The sequence below is a fragment of the Mus caroli genome, unplaced genomic scaffold (genome assembly GCF_978045245.1).
Source record: "Mus caroli unplaced genomic scaffold, Mus_caroli_1 scaffold_1, whole genome shotgun sequence".
NCBI classification, from domain to species: domain Eukaryota; kingdom Metazoa; phylum Chordata; class Mammalia; order Rodentia; family Muridae; genus Mus; species Mus caroli.
In genome coordinates, this window is record NW_028227256.1 from 115,387,428 (window position 1) to 115,407,805 (window position 20,378).

General features: G+C 49.5%; 1 protein-coding gene across 1 annotated transcript in view; it reads right to left on the reverse strand.

Moving 5' to 3' along the window:
• Gli2 (GLI family zinc finger 2) overlaps positions 1-20,378 on the reverse strand; it is a 221,346-nt gene that overhangs the window by 43,835 nt on the left and 157,133 nt on the right. Inside the window, exon 3 of the mRNA XM_021165818.2 lies at positions 12,743-12,848. Within this exon, the coding sequence (XP_021021477.1) occupies positions 12,743-12,848 (106 nt within the window). The remainder of the gene's footprint in view (positions 1-12,742; positions 12,849-20,378) is intronic.

Sequence of the window (20,378 nt, forward strand, 5' to 3'; positions counted from 1 at the left end):
AGCATGAGAGTGCCTCGGTCATGCTGGCTGATCTGTCTCCGTGAGGCTTCACTGAACCACTTGTTTTTGATATTTAGCAGACCCAGATTTTAGAGAAAGGATGGCTGCAGGGATCCAGGCCTCTGGTGAGGTTGGCTGAATGGCTGAGGTCCCTGGAATGGAGAATTGGAGCCTGTAGTGAAGAAATTATGGAAGCTACTAGAAAGCATTTCAGGCGTGTCCCTCTGTCACCCTGGTGTTCCATCAGAGCTGTGGATAACATCTGCTGCTCAGTATCCCTACTGGCCAGCCCTAGGCCTATCTGGTGGATTCATTTTGACAGATGCACTTGTATCTACATTGGGCCCTGCAGTTCCCCAGGCCTGCTACAGAGCCTGTGTTCACCAGACCCAGCTGAGCTCTGGGTTTTTGCCCTCATCCCTCAACAGATTCTTGAAGAGTAATCAGTATTTAGATTTGGAGATATCTCACTAAGTAAACACTGATGTTTGCGTAGGGAAATGAGGTCATAAAACGGAGGCCACAGAGGCCATACAGAGTGGTTCTAAAAGCCCCAGCTGCAGCAGTTAACAGAGGTTTGGTCACGCCCACACACTCCTTCTTTATCTCAGTTCCCTGAGAGCCAGAAGGGGAGGAAGGCACTGCTATTTCACACGCCTAGTTCCAGATGTGTTCAAGAACATAGGAAGGGCCTGGGGACACAGCTCAGTTGGTAGAGGGCTTGCTTAGCATGCACGAAGACCCGGCTCCATCCTTAGCATGGAATAAATAAAGCAGATGTGGTAGTTCATGCCTACAATTCTAGCACTGTGGAAGTGGAGGTAGGAGGACCAGGCATCCAAAACCATCCTTGGCTACATGATGAATTAGATGCTGGCCTGGGCTACATGAGATCTTGCTTCAGAAAAAAACAAAGGTTCAACGATAAGAGCTAGCAGAGTGCTTGTTGTTCAGGCGAACAGGTGCTGGGATACAGGCTTAAGATAGCCTCGGACTTGCTCCAGGTAAGAAGTAAGGCCAGGAACACAGCTGGGCCAGGGGAAAGGCCAGGAGCGCCTTGTCAAAATGAGACCCTCTCTGGGGGACCTGGACACTGGTTACCGCTGGGGATGTGAAGTCTTGGTCTATAGTATAACCCACCCTTGGCTGAGCACAACTGAATGGAATCTTCTAGAAAGTCAATGCCTTGAAGCCCTGGATAGGAATAGGCAGATAGATACTGGTCTCAGAGGTAGAGGGGTATGAAGAAGAGGAGGATGCCTTCAGGAAAGAAGAGTCTGTAGGGATGGCAGACAAACATGGCGGACTTGACAGCTTAGCCTTGCCAAGATCTGTGTGGAATGTCCTGCTGGCCCATCAAAGCTAGACAGGTTAATCCTGGGCTCAAATAAACTCTCAAAGGTAGTACTGGCTAGTGCGTGCCTGGGGAAGGTTCTCTCCTCAGCAGCACTGTATCTAGACAGTCTCTGTGGGCTGGCTTACAGAGAAGAGGCAGGCCCTTCTGCTGATAAACACTGGCCCCCTTTTCATGTGTGAGGTTCCACATCTCCTTCCTTCCAGCCTGTTAGCCCACAATCCTTTAAGCCTGTCACCCTACAATCTGCTCCTCCCTCCCTCCTTCTTTTCTATCTTTCTTTTCTCTGTGTGTGGGATGTGTGCTCAGGATGCTGTGGGAGTGTCATGCTTCTGCACACACGGTGTCACTGAGCTTTGCAAATATGTGAGATAAATCAACTCAGAAAGAAGGACGGCTGGGGCTGGGAAGACAGCCCAACTGTGAAGTGTTTACCAGTCAAGAATGAAGACCTGAGTTTGACTCTCTGAACTAATTTAATAAGATAAAAACAGGGTGAGGTGGTGTACCCTTGTAATCCCAGTATTTGGAAGAAATAGGATTCCCAGGGCAGCTCAGCCACCAGTGAGTTCTAAGCATGTAAGAGATCCTGTTTCAAAAACCAAGGTGGAGGGTGATAGAGGAATTGACCTCAGGCCTCCATGTGCACATGCATATACATACAATGCACACGCGCTCGCTCACACACACACACACACACACACACACACACACACACATGGTTTGTTTTGGCTCTCAGTTCTGAAAGTCACAAGCACCAAGTCCTTGAGTGCTGGGGTGGGATTTGACCTGGGGTTGGCAGAGAACATTACAGGGAGGACAAGGGAAGGTGGTCGGGCCAGCTTCTCTATCTCACAGGAGGCCAGGGTCCCAGTATCTCTTCCAGGAGCAACACCCCCATGACTTAACTTCCTCCCGCAAATCCGTGGACAGGGGCTTTTGGGGGGACTTCTAATCCAGACTCCCACGACAGCACACACGGTATGTAATGATATGTAACAACTCACCTTACCCTCTCATCAACCCTATCCGTGCTGCGTTGGCTCCTTTTCTCACTGCTGTGGCAAAATGCCTGACAAAAAGTCACTTAAGGAAGGAAGGTTTATTGAGGCCCACAGTTTTTAATGGTACAGTCCGTCATGGCTGGGATGGTCTATGTGGTGGCCGGTCACATCGCATTTAGTCAGGAAGCAGAGAGATAAATGTTGGTGCTCTGAAAGCTTTGCCTTTTAGTCCAGGACCCAACCCACTGAAGGATGCCACTCACGATGGGAGTGGGTCTTCTCATCTTTACCTAATCTAGCACTGCCCCACAGCAGGACTAGAGGTTTCTCTCCTAGGTGACTCTATATACTGTCAAGTTGACAGTATCAACCATTACAAGGATACAAACACACCCCCATTTTAGAGAAGGAGAAACTGAGGCATGTGGTGGTTAATCAGCCAGCCCTTGTATGTACTGAGAGTATATAGTAAGATTTACATCCCAGCCCTACCCAGCTCTGCCTTCATCCTTAGAGTGCAGAGGGGGCGAATGTCCAACAGAACCCCAAGGGACAGGAGAGGAATCAGAGGGTCACTTCCTGATGTTGTAGGAAATCCTGGTCAGAAGCCTGCCCCTGCAGCTTCTGAGAACACAGGGCTCCCCATGCAGCCCTTCTCTACAGGACTAACTACATCTTCACTCCCCACTGACTGCTGCCCCCAGCTGACCCCATCAATGCTCCCCAGAGTCACGGCCAGGAAGCGCCTCTTACATGAGCAGCTGGCATTCACAAAGATCAAACACTAGGCATCTTATCAGACAAGCTCCTCATTAAACTTTTATGGGCCAGGCTCCATTATAAATGAGCTGTCTGCCCCATGCCACAGAGCACGTGTCTGGGCTGAGAATCTTATGTTCTCAGAGTAGGGGGAGATGCGGCAGGAATCGGGCTGCCTGGAGTTCAAATCCTACCTGTGCCATGGCTGGGAATGTGTTATAGTTTAACTCTGAAGCGTCTTAAAGGCCTGCCTGAGAGCTGGAGGGCAGCATCCTGGGAAGTGACTGGATCATAAGGACTCTGCTTTTCATTAACAGATTAATGAACCATCAAGGAATCAACCCATGGATAGATACATAATTGATGACATTATTGGGAACTGAGCCTGGTTGGAGGAAGTAGGTCATTACAGGCATGCCTTTGGGGGAAGGAGAGAGAGAGAGAGAGAGAGAGAGAGAGAGAGAGAGAGAGAGAGAGAGAAGAGAAGAGAAGAGAAGAGAAGAGAAGAGAAGAGAAGAGAAGAGAAGAGAAGAGAAGAGAAGAGAAGAGAAGAGAAGAGAGAGAGAAAGGGGAGAGAGAGGGGGAGAAGGACAGCGGGGGAGGGGGAGGGAGAGAAAGGTAGAGAGAAAGAAAGAGAGAGGGAGGGGGAAAGGGGAGAGGAAAAGAGAGGGAGAGAGAGGAGGAGGGAGAAGAGGAGGGGGAGAGGGAGAGAAAAGGGAGGTAGAAGAAGAGGGAGGGGAAGGAAGAGAGAGGGAGAGAAAGAGGGAAGGAGGGAGAGGAAGAGGGATACAGAGAGGGGAGAAGGGAGGGAGAGGGAAGGGGGAGAGTTGTTCAGGCATGTCCATGAACCTGTGAAAGCCAGAGGTCCGCATCAGGTGGCTTCCTTAGTTGCTTTCCACTTATTTCTTGGGACAGTATCTCTCACTTCAGCAGACAGCTGCCTAGTAAGCCCCAGTGACCTGCCACCCTGGCACCAGGCTTACAAGTGTTCACCACCATGACTGGCTTTTTCAAGTGCATCCTAGGGGACTGAAGTCAGGTCCTCGGCTGGCACAGGACCGACTGAGGCATCTTCCCAACTCTAAAGGGGTGTGTTTTACCTCTGGATCCCTCTTAATTCTCTGTTTCCTGGATGCCATGTAATGAGCAGCCTCCTCTGTCACAAGATTCTGCCACCAAGAGACATGGTGAGCGTCTCTGCCTCACCATGGGCTTATGGCTATGGAGCCGGAGGACATGGACTGAAGTCCACGAAATCTGAGCTCAAATAAATCTCCCCTCAAGTTATTCTCTCCGTTACCTATCCCAACAAGAGATAGTCTAACACAAGTTATGCCAAGGAAGGGGCAGGTTGCTGTCCAGTGCCTCGGTTTCCCTCTTATGAGCAGGAGGGACAGCATCACCATGTTTGCAGGGCAGCAGTCTTGACTGCTCAACGGCTGGGCTGGCCTCGAGGGAAGCAGGAGTCTCCTTGTCTAAGGGTCCCTCCATCAAGGGCAGGCTGTGTGGGCAGCCTGCTCCAGGCTGTGTGCTCTCCTTCTGTCTGCTGACCAGTCCATCAGAGGTAGAAAGTTGTCAGTCATGGCAGGTTTTACAGAGAGAGAGAGAGTCCCAATGACAGAGAACAACATGGTGGGGATGAAGTCATGTCAGGAGAAGGGACAAGGCTTCTGGTAGGTGGCCTGAGCCCATCTAGCACCTCAGCCTAGGAAGCAGGCAGACATGCCCTTCCCAAGTCTCCACTCACCAGGCTTTAAAAAGGAGCACACACACACTTGCTGAGGGAGAAGATGATTCTTTAAGATGCACAAACAAAGCTAAAACTGGGGTACAGAGCTAAGAATTCAGAAGAAACCAGATAAACTTTTGTCTGCCCAGCTGCTGCCCTTGGGGAATGGTTGAAGACTGTCACAGGCCCCAGAATCACGCTAGTAAGTCACCAGGTGGCATGTTTTTCAACAACCATGACCTTGGAAGAGCTATCTTCAAATCCCACAGACTAGAAAGTTAGCTACCTGAGCACAGTCACAGCAACGAAACGACCATTTTAAGTGACAGTGTGCCAATTTACGGGCTGACATCTCCATTTGTACATTCCTGCTGGGGACAGGCAGAGACTTATATGTGTAAAATGGTTCCCTTGGGGGAACTTTGGGTAAGGTGTGCCCACCACCTGGTATCCCTTCTCCTTCCTTAACACCCCAGTCCAGTGTGTTGACTTTCCATGAGCTGAGAGCTATACCCCAGAGCCATCTGTCCCCACAGAGCCTTTCTGCCCTCTGTGGAGAGTGTGACCTTGCCATAAATACTAACTAAGTGCAACCCAGCACCAAGTGATCTTCTGGGAGCCATTAGCTGTAGTCAGACACAGAAGGTGGGCTGGGTGGAAATCATGGTGGTCAGGCCTGGTGCCAGACAAGAAAGGACAGCAGGACACTGGTCTCTGTGGCTGAGAGGTCACGGTCTCTCCCCAGTACATGGTCCATGCCTCCTGCAAGCTCAGATATGGATGGGTTTAGGCCAACCAGGAGAACCTCAGCTATGAGTGGGAGGGCAAGAAGCACAGGGGACTTTAATGCCCCCATTTCTGAGGTAGCATTGCTGTTGTTGAGAGTGTAGCTGACTCCATGATTCCAGAAAGTTAATACTCTGTGCTTCTTTCCTGGTTGTCAAAGAAATAGGAAGGTCCCTAAAAACTGGTCTGTGTAAGCTTAGAATTAAGGCGATCCCCAGGCCTCATCCCGGACTTGGAAAAATCAGAATATTTGGACTAAGTGTTAGGAGCAAGCATCTTTAAGACATGGGTGTAGGGTGAAAGGGGCTGGAGATGGAGCCCAGTTTGTCATGTGGTACCTGGCAGATACACCGTCCTGGGTTTCATCCCTAACGTGATATAAGCCAGGTGTGGTGGTGCACATCTGTAATTTCAGCACTCTGGAGGTAGAAGCAGGAGGACTAGAAAGAAGCTCTCAGCTACAGAGCGAGTTTGAGGCTAGCCTGAGCTTCATGAGACCTTGTCTCAAAAAACAGAACTGCCAGACTGCTCAGATGGGGATCTGCTACACTGAGGAGTTCCTCCCAGTTCTTCTCAGCCAGAGGTAGTTCCAACCGCCTCCGAAATGCCAGGACAGAACAGATCAAAGCTGGAGCCCACAAACAACACAGACTGAAGGCAGAGCCTCCTGAACCAGTGGCATGGACTCCATAGCTTCCACTCAGGGACACAAAGTACTCTTGGCCCAATGTGTACCAAAGTCCTCGTTCTTTTCTGGGGACCAGCCCCACCACACTCTACCACCCTCCCTCTAGCACCCTGCCAGACTCTTTTAAGAGCAGAAGCCCAGCGGAAAGCAAGGTGCTCCTCTCCTCCCGGACAGACACTGCAGGTCGGGTTGTTTCCACTCTCAACTGGCTTTTTCTTCTTCCTTTGGGATCTCAGGAGCATGTCCTCACAGGGGTCAGAGAGAACCCCTGACTGATGTGTCTCCTTGCATTTTCCATAGACCCAAGACGTTGCACTTCAAGTTCAGGGACAGCACCATTGCACATTAGCACTGTGAGCAACACTGCCACTCGAGCATCAGGAAGCAACGTGATTTTCTTCTTTGCAGTACTATGAACTCATGTACTGGAGGTGAACCTTCTACCGCTGTACTGGCTAGTTTTGTGTCAACTTGACACAGCTGGAGTTATCACAGAGAAAGGAGCTTCAGTTGTGAAAATGCCTCCATGAGATACAACTGCAAGGCATTTTCTCAATTAGTGATCAGGGGGAAAGGTCCCTTGTGAGTGGGACTATCTCTGGGCTGGTAGTCTTGGTTCTATAAGAGAGCAGGCTGAGCAAGCCAGGGGAAGCAAGCCAGTAAGGAACATCCCTCCATGGCCTCTGCATCAGCTCCTGCTTCCTGACCTGCTTGAGTTCCAGTCCTGACTTCCTTGGTGATGAACAGCAGTGTGGAAGTGTAAGCTGAATAAACCCTTTCCTCCCCAATTTGCTTCTTGGTCATGATGTTTGTGCAGGAATAGAAACCCTGACTAAGACAACCGCTAAACTAAAGCCCTAGTTTTCAGTGTGAATCTTGTTTTGATGCTGATCAAGAAATAATCTCCCTACAAGGAGGTGGGAAGAGGGTGTTTCTGGGAAGTCATCTAATTGGCTGGGCAGCAAGATATTCCCATGCTGAAAGCTGTGCCCAGCAGCTCTTTGGGGGCAGGGTGTTCAGTCCCAAATAAGGCTGTTAGGACACTGTCTTTTTAGGGTTGCTGTTGCTTCAATGAAACACTATGAGCAAAGGCAAGTTGGTATGGAAAGGGTTTATCTGGTTTGTGCTTCCACATCACAGTTCATCATCAAAGGACAGGAACTCAAGCAGGGCAGGAACCCAGAGGCAGGAGCTGATGCAGAGGCCATGGAGGGGGTGCTGCTTACTGGCTTGCTCATCATGGCTTGCTCAACCTGGGTTTCTTCTAGAACCCAAGACCTCCAGCTCAGGAATGGCCCCACCTACAACGAGCTGGATTGATCACTAATTGATGCCTTACAGACTTGTCTACAGCCAGATCATATAGAGATGTTTTCTCAATTGAAGTTCCCTCTCTCAGATAACTTTAGCTGTTATCTGACATAAAACATAAAGCTAGCCAGCAAAGACCCAGGCAGGCCTCACCATGGTTCCATCCTCCTAGGTCCCCTGATAAATCTGCCCATCATCTCTGACTCTGGGGCTTTAGGGACACTGACATCCAAACTCCTCCACTGAGAGAAAGTCTCCCTCCTTCTTTATGCTCATCTGATCTGCACCCCAGCCCCCATCCTCTTCTAATGGCAAGCCATATTTGTCGTCTGGTCTGTGGTGAAGCCTCTTCTGAAACAGGTAACTGGGAGAGCCACAGCAACAATAAACTCTAGCAGGATATCCTAAACTTTTCTACCCTCTTCCCTGCAATATCCGATCTCATTCTCAGAACAACGAAGGGGCTGGTGAGATGGCTTTGCCAGGAAAGTGTTGTCCCCTTCAAGCACAAGGACCCAGCCTGAGCCCCAGAACCAATGTTAAGCAAAAAAGGGGTGGTGGTGGTGCCCACCTATAGTCTCAGCACTTGGAAGGCAGAGGCAGACAGGTCTCTGAGTTCAAGGCAGAGCAACACAGTAAGACTCAGTCTCAATTCCCCCAGCACCACCCCTAAAATAGAGCTGAGGGACCAGGGAGTGCTTATTGAGCAAACCCAAGCACTTGAATTTAGATTTCCCTGATGCCCACATAAAATTAGGATGTGGTGGCAAGTGTCTGTAAGTCCAATGTTGGGGACAGAAACAGGCAGATCCTAGAAACTGGCTGGCCAGTCAGCCTAGCTGTATTGGTAAACTCTGGGTTCAGTTAGAGACCTTGTCTCAAAAGAATGATGGTGATGGTGATGGTGATGATGATGGTGATAATGATGATAACGTGCAGAACCATACAGGAGGAAAATCCATAGCATGCATTTTTATCCCAGTGCTAGAAAGACACACAGCAGAGCCACAGGCCTCATTGGCTAGCTGTAATAGTTTACTGGGGATATTCCCAGCCAGTGAGAGATACTATGTTAAAAAACAAGGTAAAACAAGAGCTCCCAAGAAACAACAGCAGAGGTTGTTTTCTGGCTCTGCTCATGTGAGCACTCACCCATGGCACACACCACATAGCCACACAATTGTTAGGCCTGTGACTGTTACAAAACGACAACTTGGTGGATTCTGCTATTAAGATCATGGAAAGGTTTTGAGTTTGGCATTCAAGGGGATACTAAGGTAGATTTGAGGGGTAGAGGAGATGTATGAGAAGAATTATCAGTTAGCAACACGGACCGACAGACAGATGACAACATAGCAAAAGCTCTGAGGAGTGCTCGGGACCACAAGGCAGAGAGGGGGTTCCCTTCTTCTAGGCCTCGGAGGAACAGGGAGATTTTCTGCCACATCTGATGGGTGGTCCAGTGTGGGTCTGCATTTGGTGATGGGGTGTGCGGCTCCAAGGATGGGGCGGAGCGGTGCATCTAGGTGAAGTGTGCCAGTTACACCCATAGTGCTGCTGTTCTCAGGTCCCAGAGTCTGCAACCTGAGGCCTGTAAACTTCCTGGAGGACCTGAGAATGGCACCTGTCACTCTCCTGGAACACTTTCCAGCACTTAGCGGGGTCTGTGAGGAATGAGGTTGAAGATCTGCAGACCAGCTATTGGTGGGGGCTTGCCATTCCTGTCACAGCAGCTAGAAGAGGTGACTGGAGGTCAGCATGGCTTCACTAGCCTCTGGTCTGAAACCTAACACTCAGTAGATATGTTTGCTTCATAGATGAAAAGATGAGGCTTGCCCATTCACAAGAGACCTATTGTGCACTGGCAGACATGTGGCAGTCCCCCCACCCCCTTGAGGGTCCGAGACAACAGCAGATCTTTGGGTAAGACCGAAGGAGTCCTGTGAGCACAACAGGGGTCACTAGACTTAGAGCCTGCACTCTGGGATCCTCCACTCCTGGGACCTATCAGGATCCTAAGAGCCACAGGCAGGGATCTGAGTGTTCTGGTAGTGTGGGGCAAGAGCAGCAGGTGCATCCAGCAGCAAGCAGAGGGCCTTGTGGTTCCAAGGGGGCAGGCAGTGGCCTAGACTCTTCTGACAAGAGATGACACGGTGCCTCATTTGCTGCATGCCGCGTGTGTAATTAGACACATTGGTGGTAGCTGGCAGCCTACAACATAGGCTTGATGGATTGGGGACTTCACCAGGCTCGGACCACATTAATCACTGAAGCTGGAACTATGGGGCCATTTTTCTTCCAGGGTTTGTCTAGCTCTCACCTGGGATAAGGGGAGTATGGGGACGAGGAGTTATGCCTCTCAGCCCGGAAGCTCTTATCATGTCCCTTCTTGATCTTCTTGGTGGAGACATACTATCCTGAGCTTGTCAAGGCCTGCCTCAGCAGAGCACAGGTCCTAGAAGCTGCTTCCTGGCGGTGGGGATGACAAACAGCACCCTCCTAGGCTATGCCCCACAGTCTGGTCCCCTAGACCTCACAGAAGCATGTGGGCCCATCTCCCAGGCTTTACACCGGGGCTTAGTGATATCAAATGATAAAGCTCCTAAGAAGGCATGCATATTAATCTCATCTGCATCAGAGTAGGGGGCTGGGAGAAGATGTTGGGATGTAGAGATGATTCTGGACCCAGCTGGATTGTCTTGAAAAGCAATAGCAACTGTCTTTGATGAAATAGTCAGAGAGAACATTGGAGCAGGAGAGGAGACTGACATGGGGTCAGGTCCAGGGGAAAGGCGCAATGGTGTGAGGTTGGGGTTGTAAGTCAAAAGATGCAGGAGTCTTCCAGAAATGGGGAAGGACAAATGCACGTTCCTTCCAGAAGTAAGTCCTGTCCACACTACGTAAGACTTCCTTCTGGTCTCTGGCCTCCAGAACTGTCTGAAAATACACTTGTGCTGCCTTAAGCCACAGAGTTGACTATCTGTGATAGCCACAGGAAATGACCACACATTCCTCAAGGTATTCAGTGCAAAGGGTATGGAAGTCAGTGAACAGCATGGTAATTCTCGTGCCTAAGGAGCTAGGGAGAGGGCTCAGTGGAGAACAGCACTTGCTGTGCAAGATGTGGACCTGTGTTCTAATCCCCAGCACTCACTTAGCAACGGGCATGACTTGTGGATCTCAAAGTCCACTGTGGGAGAACAGAGACAAGAGGATTACAGGAGCTTATTGGCTGTCAGCCTAGCTTCAGGTTCAGGGACAAACCTGTCTCTAGGGAGTAAGGGAAGTGATGGAGAAGGACATCAGATGTCCTCCTCTGGCTTACACACACATGCACACACACACACACATACAAACACACACACACACACACGCAAACACACAGGATCCTGAACAAGGAAATAAAGGCTTATGAGAAAACTATCCACATTAATATCAGATATGTGGATTAGTTCACTATATTGGTATTAGATGATACAGGATGTTAATGTCTGAATAGCTGGGTGGAGGGCATGTGGTTTATCTTGTTCAATTATTACAGCTCTTGCATGCCTGAATTTATTTCAAAATTTAATTAATTTATTTGAAGGTTATTGTGTATGCACCTTGTGTATTACCTTTGCATATTGGTGTTATGTGTGCCATGAGACACATGTGGATCAGAGGACAACTTTGGGGTTGCTTCTCTTCTTCTACCATTATACAGGGTTCCGGGATTGACCTCACTGCAAACACTTTTACTCATGGAACCATCTTGTCATTCCCCCAATGTTAAACTTAAAATTTGTCTTAAATGAAAGCCACAGTCCCAGGCTGGCTGTCTAGTAGGCAGGAGGTGTCCTGAAACAGGTGTCACTGGACAGCTGGCTGGCAGACAACAGAGGCACAATGCTTTGAACATCTGGGCACTCAGCTATGCTGACTAATTTTATTCTAGTGGGAGTTAGAATCTCATAGGTGGGGACTCTCTGCTCAGCACTCTCTGCGTACCTACTATGCACCTGCCACTGTAGGTACAGCAGCCTAAGGAGATCTCAGAGTTATGTGCCCTTGCTCTGATCTGGCAATGGTGTTGGAATTGAGAGCTGGGTCCCACTCAGGGTGGGGCATTCCATTCTCCTCGGGAGCTGGATCTCAAGCTGAGGGAGTTCAGACTGGGCAGGCAACAGGTGCCGGTCATCCCGACAAGTGACAGGGACTATGATTCAGCACCGCAGACAGCAATTTGATGTGGACAAGTGAGGAGGTTTGAGAAGGGTGGGAGGGGAAGGCGACAGACAGAGGGACTCACTTCCCATGCATGGAGGGCTGAATGAACAGCCAAGGCCCAAGCCTCTGTGATGGTTAATTCTGTTGTTCAACCTGACAATCTAGAACCTCATAGGAGACATATTATATCCCTGTAAGGGCTTTCTAGATTAGGTTATCTGGGGAAGAACTACCCCAGCTGTGGTGGCACTATTAACTGGGCTGGGGTCCCACACTGAAAGAGAAAGAGAGGTAGGGCAACCGAGCATCCATCTCTCCCAGCGCCCTGAATGTGGATGCCATGTGATCAGCTGTCATGACTTCACTGCAATGGACCCTCAAACCATGAACCAAAATAAACATTCCTTCCTTTGTTGCTTTGGTCAGCTACTTTATCACTGCAATGATGAAAATAACTGGTCTCTCCTCTGGAGGGGACCAGGTGGTGCAGGAGGGGGCGGGGCTCAGAAAGGAGCAAATGCCAAGAGAATGAACACCAGACAGGGCTGGAGGTCTCCCTTCCCCCGGGGAAATGCTGACTCAAATCACATCCTTGGGGACCTCAAGGTGGGAAGCAGGAAGAGACCTAAAGGCTCACTCTGAGCTAGTTGTAAAAGGGGGAGGGGACTCCAAACCACTACCCCAGGGCAGCCTGTACTTAAGATTACATTGTAGGGACCAATAAGGAAGCCTAGAGCTGTGGACCACGGTGATCCACGGAGACACATGATCCAAGCCTGCTACTTGGGGCTAGTGTGCACTGTCACCTGCTCATGGGTTCACAGTCACAGCACTTTTGTGACCTAAAAGGACAGAGGCAGGCAGCTGCACAGCAGGAGCAGTGTATGGAAGCCAACACTTACCCGTGTACACTGTGGACAGAGTGAGGGTCATAATGGTACCTTCCCTCCTGGTGTCTCATGTCAATCGGCAAAGGCGCGTGGAAAGCCGGCAGGAGCTGCTGAGGAACTGTGGAGAGGGAGGGAGAGAGAGAGAGAGAGGACTTCAAACACTTTCCCCCTCCCTGGAAAAACAATTTTCAAAAGGCTTTAAGCTCCGTGAATTCCTGAGCAAGAGTGGCCAGGACAAGGGGCTCCATGATGCCTGTGCTATCACACACCCACGAAGGGGGATGAATAAATAATCAAAGCCAGTCTGAGAATCCTACATCTTCCACATAAAAGATCCCCAGCCGTGCTCTTGACAAAGACAAGCAGCTCCATGCTCTTTGAACTTGGGGAACCCAGCTTGGCCACAAATCAGGACTGACAGTGCTGACAGACTCTGACTCGCACCAGCTTCTGCCCACCCCGGCTTGGCTGTGTGTGGCTTCAGTAGCATCAGGTACCAGCCTCAGATCCGCTGTGCACACAGGCTGCACATATTTACCTAGAACCGTCTGTGAAGCAAGGCCAGGCGAAGCTTGGGGGGAATCTGCTTAGGTAGCTAATTCCCTACTCTATGTGTATGTGCGTGCATGCCCGCATGCATGCCTGCACAGGTGTGTGCGTGCATGCATGTGCTTGAGTACACATGTGTGCATGAGCACCTGTGTGTGGTATGTGTGCACATATGTTCACAAGCATGTGGAGACCATAGGACAACCTCAGGTGTTGTTCATCTTCAGGTACTATCCAACTATCCACACTGTTTTATAAGGCAGGATCTCTCACTGTGATTTCGCAGTCTCTGATTCAGCTAGGCTGGCTGGCTAGCAAGTCCCAGATCCTCCTGTCTCTGCCTTCCCAATGCCGGGGTAGAAGGCACATGTCCCCACACCAGGCTTCTGACATTTATGGTGGTGACTGGGCTCTCATGCTTGTGCAGCAAGAGTTACTACCACCCCAGCCCCCAACCATGGTAAATTTAATTTTCACCATAGTGCCATAGAAGAGAAGTTTCTGTTTACAAAGAATAGCCTTATTTCGGTGAATCGATCAAGGCACACCTAAGCTGTCAGCAGCCCTGATGATATGGCGGATGAGGCAGATAGACTAGGCCCTACTTCCCTAGGCCAGTGGCCTTCTGACTAAGGGAAGAGTCCACAGAGGAATGAGGAATGCCCCAGCCCTTAGCCTTTTCCCAGCCTACTTGTTAAAAGGCCCTGTTTTCCTAAAGCCTATAATTATGTTTGCCTCTGGGGCACCCAGGCATTTTCTTTCAATAAGCAAAGAGCATCCTGCAATTACCATGTTGATTTGTTGAGCGCAGGCCAAGCACAGACAGGGGCTGACTCAGCTCCGAACTGACACACACGTGTTGGTGTTTTCAGTTCTGGAGGCACCACCAGCACCAAAGGGCTGGTAGTTAATATCAAGAGTGGAGAGCCGGGGCTGTGAAGATAGCTTAGTGGACTCAAGTTCAAAGCCCAGAACCCACATGAAAAGACAGTCAAGGTGGTGCACACTCATAAACCCAGAAGTGAGGAGGCGGAGGCAGGAGGATCCCTGCAGCTCTCTGACAAGACAGCTTAAAGCAATTGTTGGGAACCAGGTCCTAGTGAAAGACCATGTCTCAAAAAACAAGGCAGGCAGCACTTGAAGAATGAGCAGAAATAGCCTCTGGCCTCCATACATGTGTGTGTGTGTGTGTGTGTGTGTGTGTGTGTGTGTGTGTGTGCATGCACCAGCACAACACATGCACCTCCCACTTATGAGCATGCTCACAAACATTTACTATTTTCACAGTTGTAAGTAGAGAGTTGAGCAGCAGTGTCATAGTCATGGCACAAGGCTGTCAACACCTCCACCCACAGGACTTTTCAGTGTGTTAAGGGGGAACACCACTAAACACTATCAGTCCACTAGTCCCTGTCACTGACAACAGTCCCTCTGCATTCTGTCTTTGTGAACTTGATAACAAGTTTATTAGTATAGGACTTGTCCTTTTGTGTCTGGCTTACTTCTCTCAGCATATGTTCGTGAGGTTCATCAGTAATTCCTCTCCTTTGAAGGCTGACTGTTGCTCCATTGTTCAGATATACCACATTTTGTTTGTCTGTTACACTGTTGATAGGCATTTGGATTTAGTGCTATCAATTTTGAGGAGAGTGAGAGACAGAGTCTCACATTGTAGCCCAAGCTGGCCTTGAACAGATGACAATCATTTTGTATTCATCTTCTGAGTACTGAGATTATAGTATGAGCTACCCAACTGGCTTTAATGTTAACAATTCTCAATGAGGTGGCGCGTGCCTTTAATCCCAGCACTCAGGAGGCAGAGGCAGGTGGATTTCTGAGTTTGAGGTCAGCCTGGTCTACAAAGTGAGTTCCAGGACAGCCAGGGCTGTACAGAGAAACCCTATCTCGAAAAACCAAACCAACCAAACCAAACCAAACAAAACAAAAATACTGGTTTGTATTGTGTATGTGCACACATGTGAACGTATGCTGCATTATTGTGTGTGTGTGTGTGCATGTGTGAACGTATGCTGCATATGTATGTCCTCTGCCAAAGAAGGCAGTGTTCTTACCCACTGAGCCACTTGCAAGCTTTAAAAAAAAAAAAAAAAGCTTTTCTAAAAAAAGTCCCCCAACCTCAGCTTTAAAAAGAAAAGCTCTGGGACCTTAGAAACTAGAAATAGACATCAGATGCCCCAGAGCTGGAGCCACATCAGGCAGTTGTGAGCCGCACGATATGAGAGCTGAACTGAGAGCCGTACTGAGAGCTGAGCTCAGGTTCTCTGCAGGAGCACAACCTATACTAAGCTGCTGAACCATTCAGCCCAGTGACGGGAGCCCCGCTGTAACAGGATAGCACACACTCATTCATTCCCACTCACTCTCCCACTCACAGATTCACCACACAATCATCCCAGACCAAGTTTTCATACAGGTAAGTGAAGGGATGCAGGCTGGAACCAGCTCATCTGAAGTCAGACATTTCAGCTCAGTAGGGGCTTCCAGAAATAAGTGCTTGCTCAAAGCTCTCAGTGAGGAAATTTTAGCTTCTGAGAGAAATAACCTCCCATACAGAGGCCCCAGCAGCAGCTGAAGAATGCAAAGAGAAACAGAGGAAGCAAGAGCTACCTTCGGCTGGTAGACAGCTCAGTGGGTAAGTGCGCTTGCTGTGTGTGCACAAGGAGCCGAGTTCTAATCCCCGGCACCTATGCACACAGCTGGGCATGGCCACCTGTGATCCAGAGCTGTGGGGACAAGCACAGAAAGTCACTGAGGGCCTGCTAGCTGCCAACCTAGCTCCAGATTCAGTGGGAAACCCTGCCCAGAGGAATAAGGCAAGTGATAACGGAAGACAGCGATGCCCTGCTCTGGTCTTTACGACTGCATGTGCACCTGCACACACACGCAAATGCACCAGAGATACACACACACACACACACACACACACACACACACACACACACACCTCTTTACCCATATATACTTCTCACACACACTCAGACCCACATACAAAAAAACAGCCACCCCAGCCGACATATTGAATTTGATCATTCCACACAATGTTTTCATTGTGGGGTTTTTTTTTTTTAAGGAAATCTAAATTAAATCATGTCCTCCGGCAGAAAGGGCACACACACACACACACACACACACACACACACCCCATATGCCATTTCAAAGAAATGTCTCCCTTTTTAAGTTTCTGAGGGAGAAGCTCAAAGTGGAGAAGGCTTGGCAACCACGCCCTGTCCCTAGAAAAATGCACATTTTGCACATTTGTTTTTGATCTTGCACAGAAAGTCCCTGAGGAAGTGAAGAGGAGGCAGCTGCCATGAAAAGTCCAGAATTTTTGTGTGCTAACTGAAACACCAAATGTTCCCTGACTGGTAGGGTCTGGTGAGGAGCCATTTGTGTGACAGGGTCCTGAGGTAACCATTTTGCTGTGTATGAGGAAGACGTTGAAAGGAGATAAGGGACAGGCTTTCCTTGGAGGCTGAGCTCAAGTTAAAGCCCCATCATGACCACAGTGGTGAATGAAAAGGGGTTCTTACAGGAAGAATGCAGAACATCTGGGTCATGAAAACACGTCTTGAAGTCACATCAGCTGACAGAGTGTTATGAGATAGTCACATGTGGCCATATCCTAGACACTGCCTAGAGAGGTGCTCAACAGACTTCTCGGTGGCCATGACCCACATATGGGACATTGTGGAGACACCACAGCCTTCTAGGATGTCCAGTCTCTGCAGAATGTGGTTCTCCAGAGCTTCCTGCCTTTTCAATTATAACTACAAGATGGAATCAGCTTGGAGGACATGTGTCCTCTGTGAGTGGGACCAGAGAAGTGGGTTTCTTTGAGAAGCCCTGCTGCCCAGGTATTTAACAATAGCCAGTGGAGACAAGCAACTCCAGGACAAGTGATTTTGTACAGTGCAGGTGGTGTGCTGGTTGCTGTTAATTGAATTGTCAGTGGGATGGGATTTATAACCACCATGGAATATACTCCTGAGTGTACCAAGGTGTTTCCAGAAAGGTTTACCTGAGCGGGGAAGACCCGCCCTGAGTGTAGAATGGTGTATTAGTTTCTTTTCTGTTGCTACGATAAACACTATGAGCAATACCATCTATTGAAGGAAGGGTTGGTTTGGTTTCCAGGTCCATAGGAATAGGTTATTGTGACAGTGAGACATGGCAGCAGGTGGCACGCACCACAGCTGGAGCAGAAGCTGAGGGCTCACATCTTAAAACAGAAAACACAAAGTAGGGAGAGCAGACTCCAACTGATGTGAGTCTTTAATCTTCACTTCCTGTGACATGATTCTCCTAACAAGGCCACACCTTCCCCAAACTCCCAAATTGCCCTGAACCACCAACTGGGAACCAAGTACTCAAATGCTCAAACTATGCAGGGGTTGGGGGAGGGGGGATGACATCTCATTTAAACACCACAGGTAGGCTGGAGTTCTGGATGGAATACAAAGGAGAAAGCAAGCTGAGTGTCAGAATTCACCTCTTTCTGCTTTCCAAGTACAGAAGCAAAATGACCAGACTTCCTGCATCTGTGCCCTCCCACCATGACCAGGTCCTTCCTTTCTTGGAAGATTACTTAAGTCATTTTCACTCGTCAGTATTTTGTCCCAGCCACAAGAAAATTAAGTAAGACAACAGGATGTTGTGCTAAGGCTCAAGCATATATAAGTGCAACCTTCAGGGTGACCAGGCCAAGGATGAGCGGCTGGCTGAAGTTCAGAGTTCTGTGGATTCCTGCGGCTCCACTATCCAGCCAGTATCCAGCCAGTCTAGATGAATCAATCAACCAGGTTAATGAGGCAGTGTCTTAAAACAAACAAACAAACAAACAAACCCAGACGCAAAGGACAGGAGTCACAGCTTTGTAGAAAAGGGCTTTGACAAATGGATTCTTCTGGCTTCTCATCACATCCTCAGGTACAAACCCCAGGAAGCCCAGCCTGGCTATTCCACACGAGCTTCCGGTATACAGGACACACAGAACAAGGGAACGTGCAAGATGTCTAAACAGGTGCTCCTGGAATTATTAGGTCACCTAGACTTTCCACTGGTGTAAAGATGAAGGAGTGGACCAGAGCTAGGGAGCCCTCTCTGAGCTGGGCTTGTCCTCAGCCCAAATGGGAGCTGGGACAGCTTCCAAGGCTGGCCTGTCAGTCAGGTGGAGTCAGGAAACCAAGTGCCTGATGCCCGTGCCTCAGAGCTAGAATAGCTGGCATTAAAACAGCCTAGAAGCCAAAACACCTCAGTCCTCCAGACTGAGCATGCCTGTCTTCAGGGCCCTGCACAAATGGCATGTGTTCCCAGTAACCAGCCGCAGGACAGGCTGACTTTGGAGGCCCCTGTGGGAGCGACTGCCTCACAAGGATGCTTTTTAATAACTATGATATCCAGAGTAGTTACTTCACAGCATGTGACTGAGAAGTGTTACAGTCTCCGTTGGAAGCGGGGCTTAAAATCAGGCCCAACATTCAAACAGCATAAGCTGACTGTTGTCCAGCAGGCTGAATGAGCAGCTGGACCATCCCCTGGCCTATCCCAGTCAAGGAATTACTGACAAAACAGTTGTTGGAAGAGTGCACAGGGCTGGGCTGGAGCCAGTGTGAGCTACTCCGTATGGACAGCGCCCTGAGACTGAGCTCAAGGTTGGGAAGGCAAGAGAGAAGAGAAAGGACACTCCAAGAGAGTACTCCAGAAAATGCCATGGAAGAGGCCAACTGAAGCCTCAGGGAGACTGGACCAGGCAATCTGCCCCTTTAAATGATGTACCTGGCAGGAACAGACTAGGGGCCATCCCAGAGGCTTGGGATGTGACAGGTAGTGCTGAAGTGGCTGTCTCAATGAGTTATTCTGTGCCTCAGTTTTCCCAAGTGTGAAATGAGGGCAGTGACAGGGCCAAGGGACACAGAGTGTGTGAGACAATACAGAGAGCAAGAGAACCAGTGTGGCTGTCTCTACTGCCAGCTCTGCTGGGCTCCCTCCTCTTCAGCAGGGGTGGGGACACAGAGGGGAGTTTCACAGGACCCCAAGGAAGCCCCCACCACCCATTATGGGGAACAGCAGGGGCTGTTCACCAGTTCTAGTGGACCAGCTCTTTGCCAATAGACCTGTCTCCTCAGCCCCAGGTTAGGGAATCGGTCAGAAGAAACATGAGGAAGATCAATCCAGACTAAAGGGGACAATAGTCTCGGTCACAAAATCTGTTTTCTAGAAAGTTGTGGGATGGCCCCCAAAACAATCAAAGGATTTGAAACACAGAGGATTTTAGTTCTAGGGACTCGGAGATCTTGCAGAAAGTGTGACTCTAGGGGCCCCGTTGCTGAAGGGCCTGTTTTATAAACACAAGGACCAGAGTTTGATCCGTAGAATAGAACCCACATAAGAAAAGCCAGGCACAGTGGTGTGTTTGCAATCCTGTAGCTGGGGAGGCAAAGTCAGGCAGATGCCCAGGGCTTGCTGGCCTGCCAGTCTAGCCCAGCTGGTGAACTCCAGGCTAGAGAAAGACCTTGTCATCCAAAATGGAAGACAGACACAGCTCCTGAGAAATGACACTTGAAGGTGTCCTCTGACTTCTACATACATGCATACAACATGGGCATACACAGATGCACATGAAGGGAACACACATACACACACACATATAAGGAGGGAGAAAGAGGGAGGGAAGGGAAAAGAACAAATCTAGGCCAAGTTCATGGACTTGGCGATAAGAGCAGCCAGCAATTGGTACCTGGGTCCCCATGCTCCTTGCACCCATTGTAGGGATGGAGCTAGATGAACTACCTTGGAGAAGATGTGGTCCCCAAACCGTGCTATCTTTTGATAGGCTCCCTTGCCCCTCTGACTGACTCCCCTGCCACCCCACCATCTGGCAGCTTCCAGGCTGTGTGGTCAGAGTCTCAGAGGTACTGGCTCCTTTTAGAGGGACACCTGTGACACTCCACTATCAGGTCCCTATGGTCCACAGTATTTGCAATTGATGCTCAGCTCCCATGGGAGGAGGCTGAGAGAAGGAGACAGGGAGACACCTGGAGCTCACTAGCTGACCAGACAACCCAGGCTCTTCAATGAG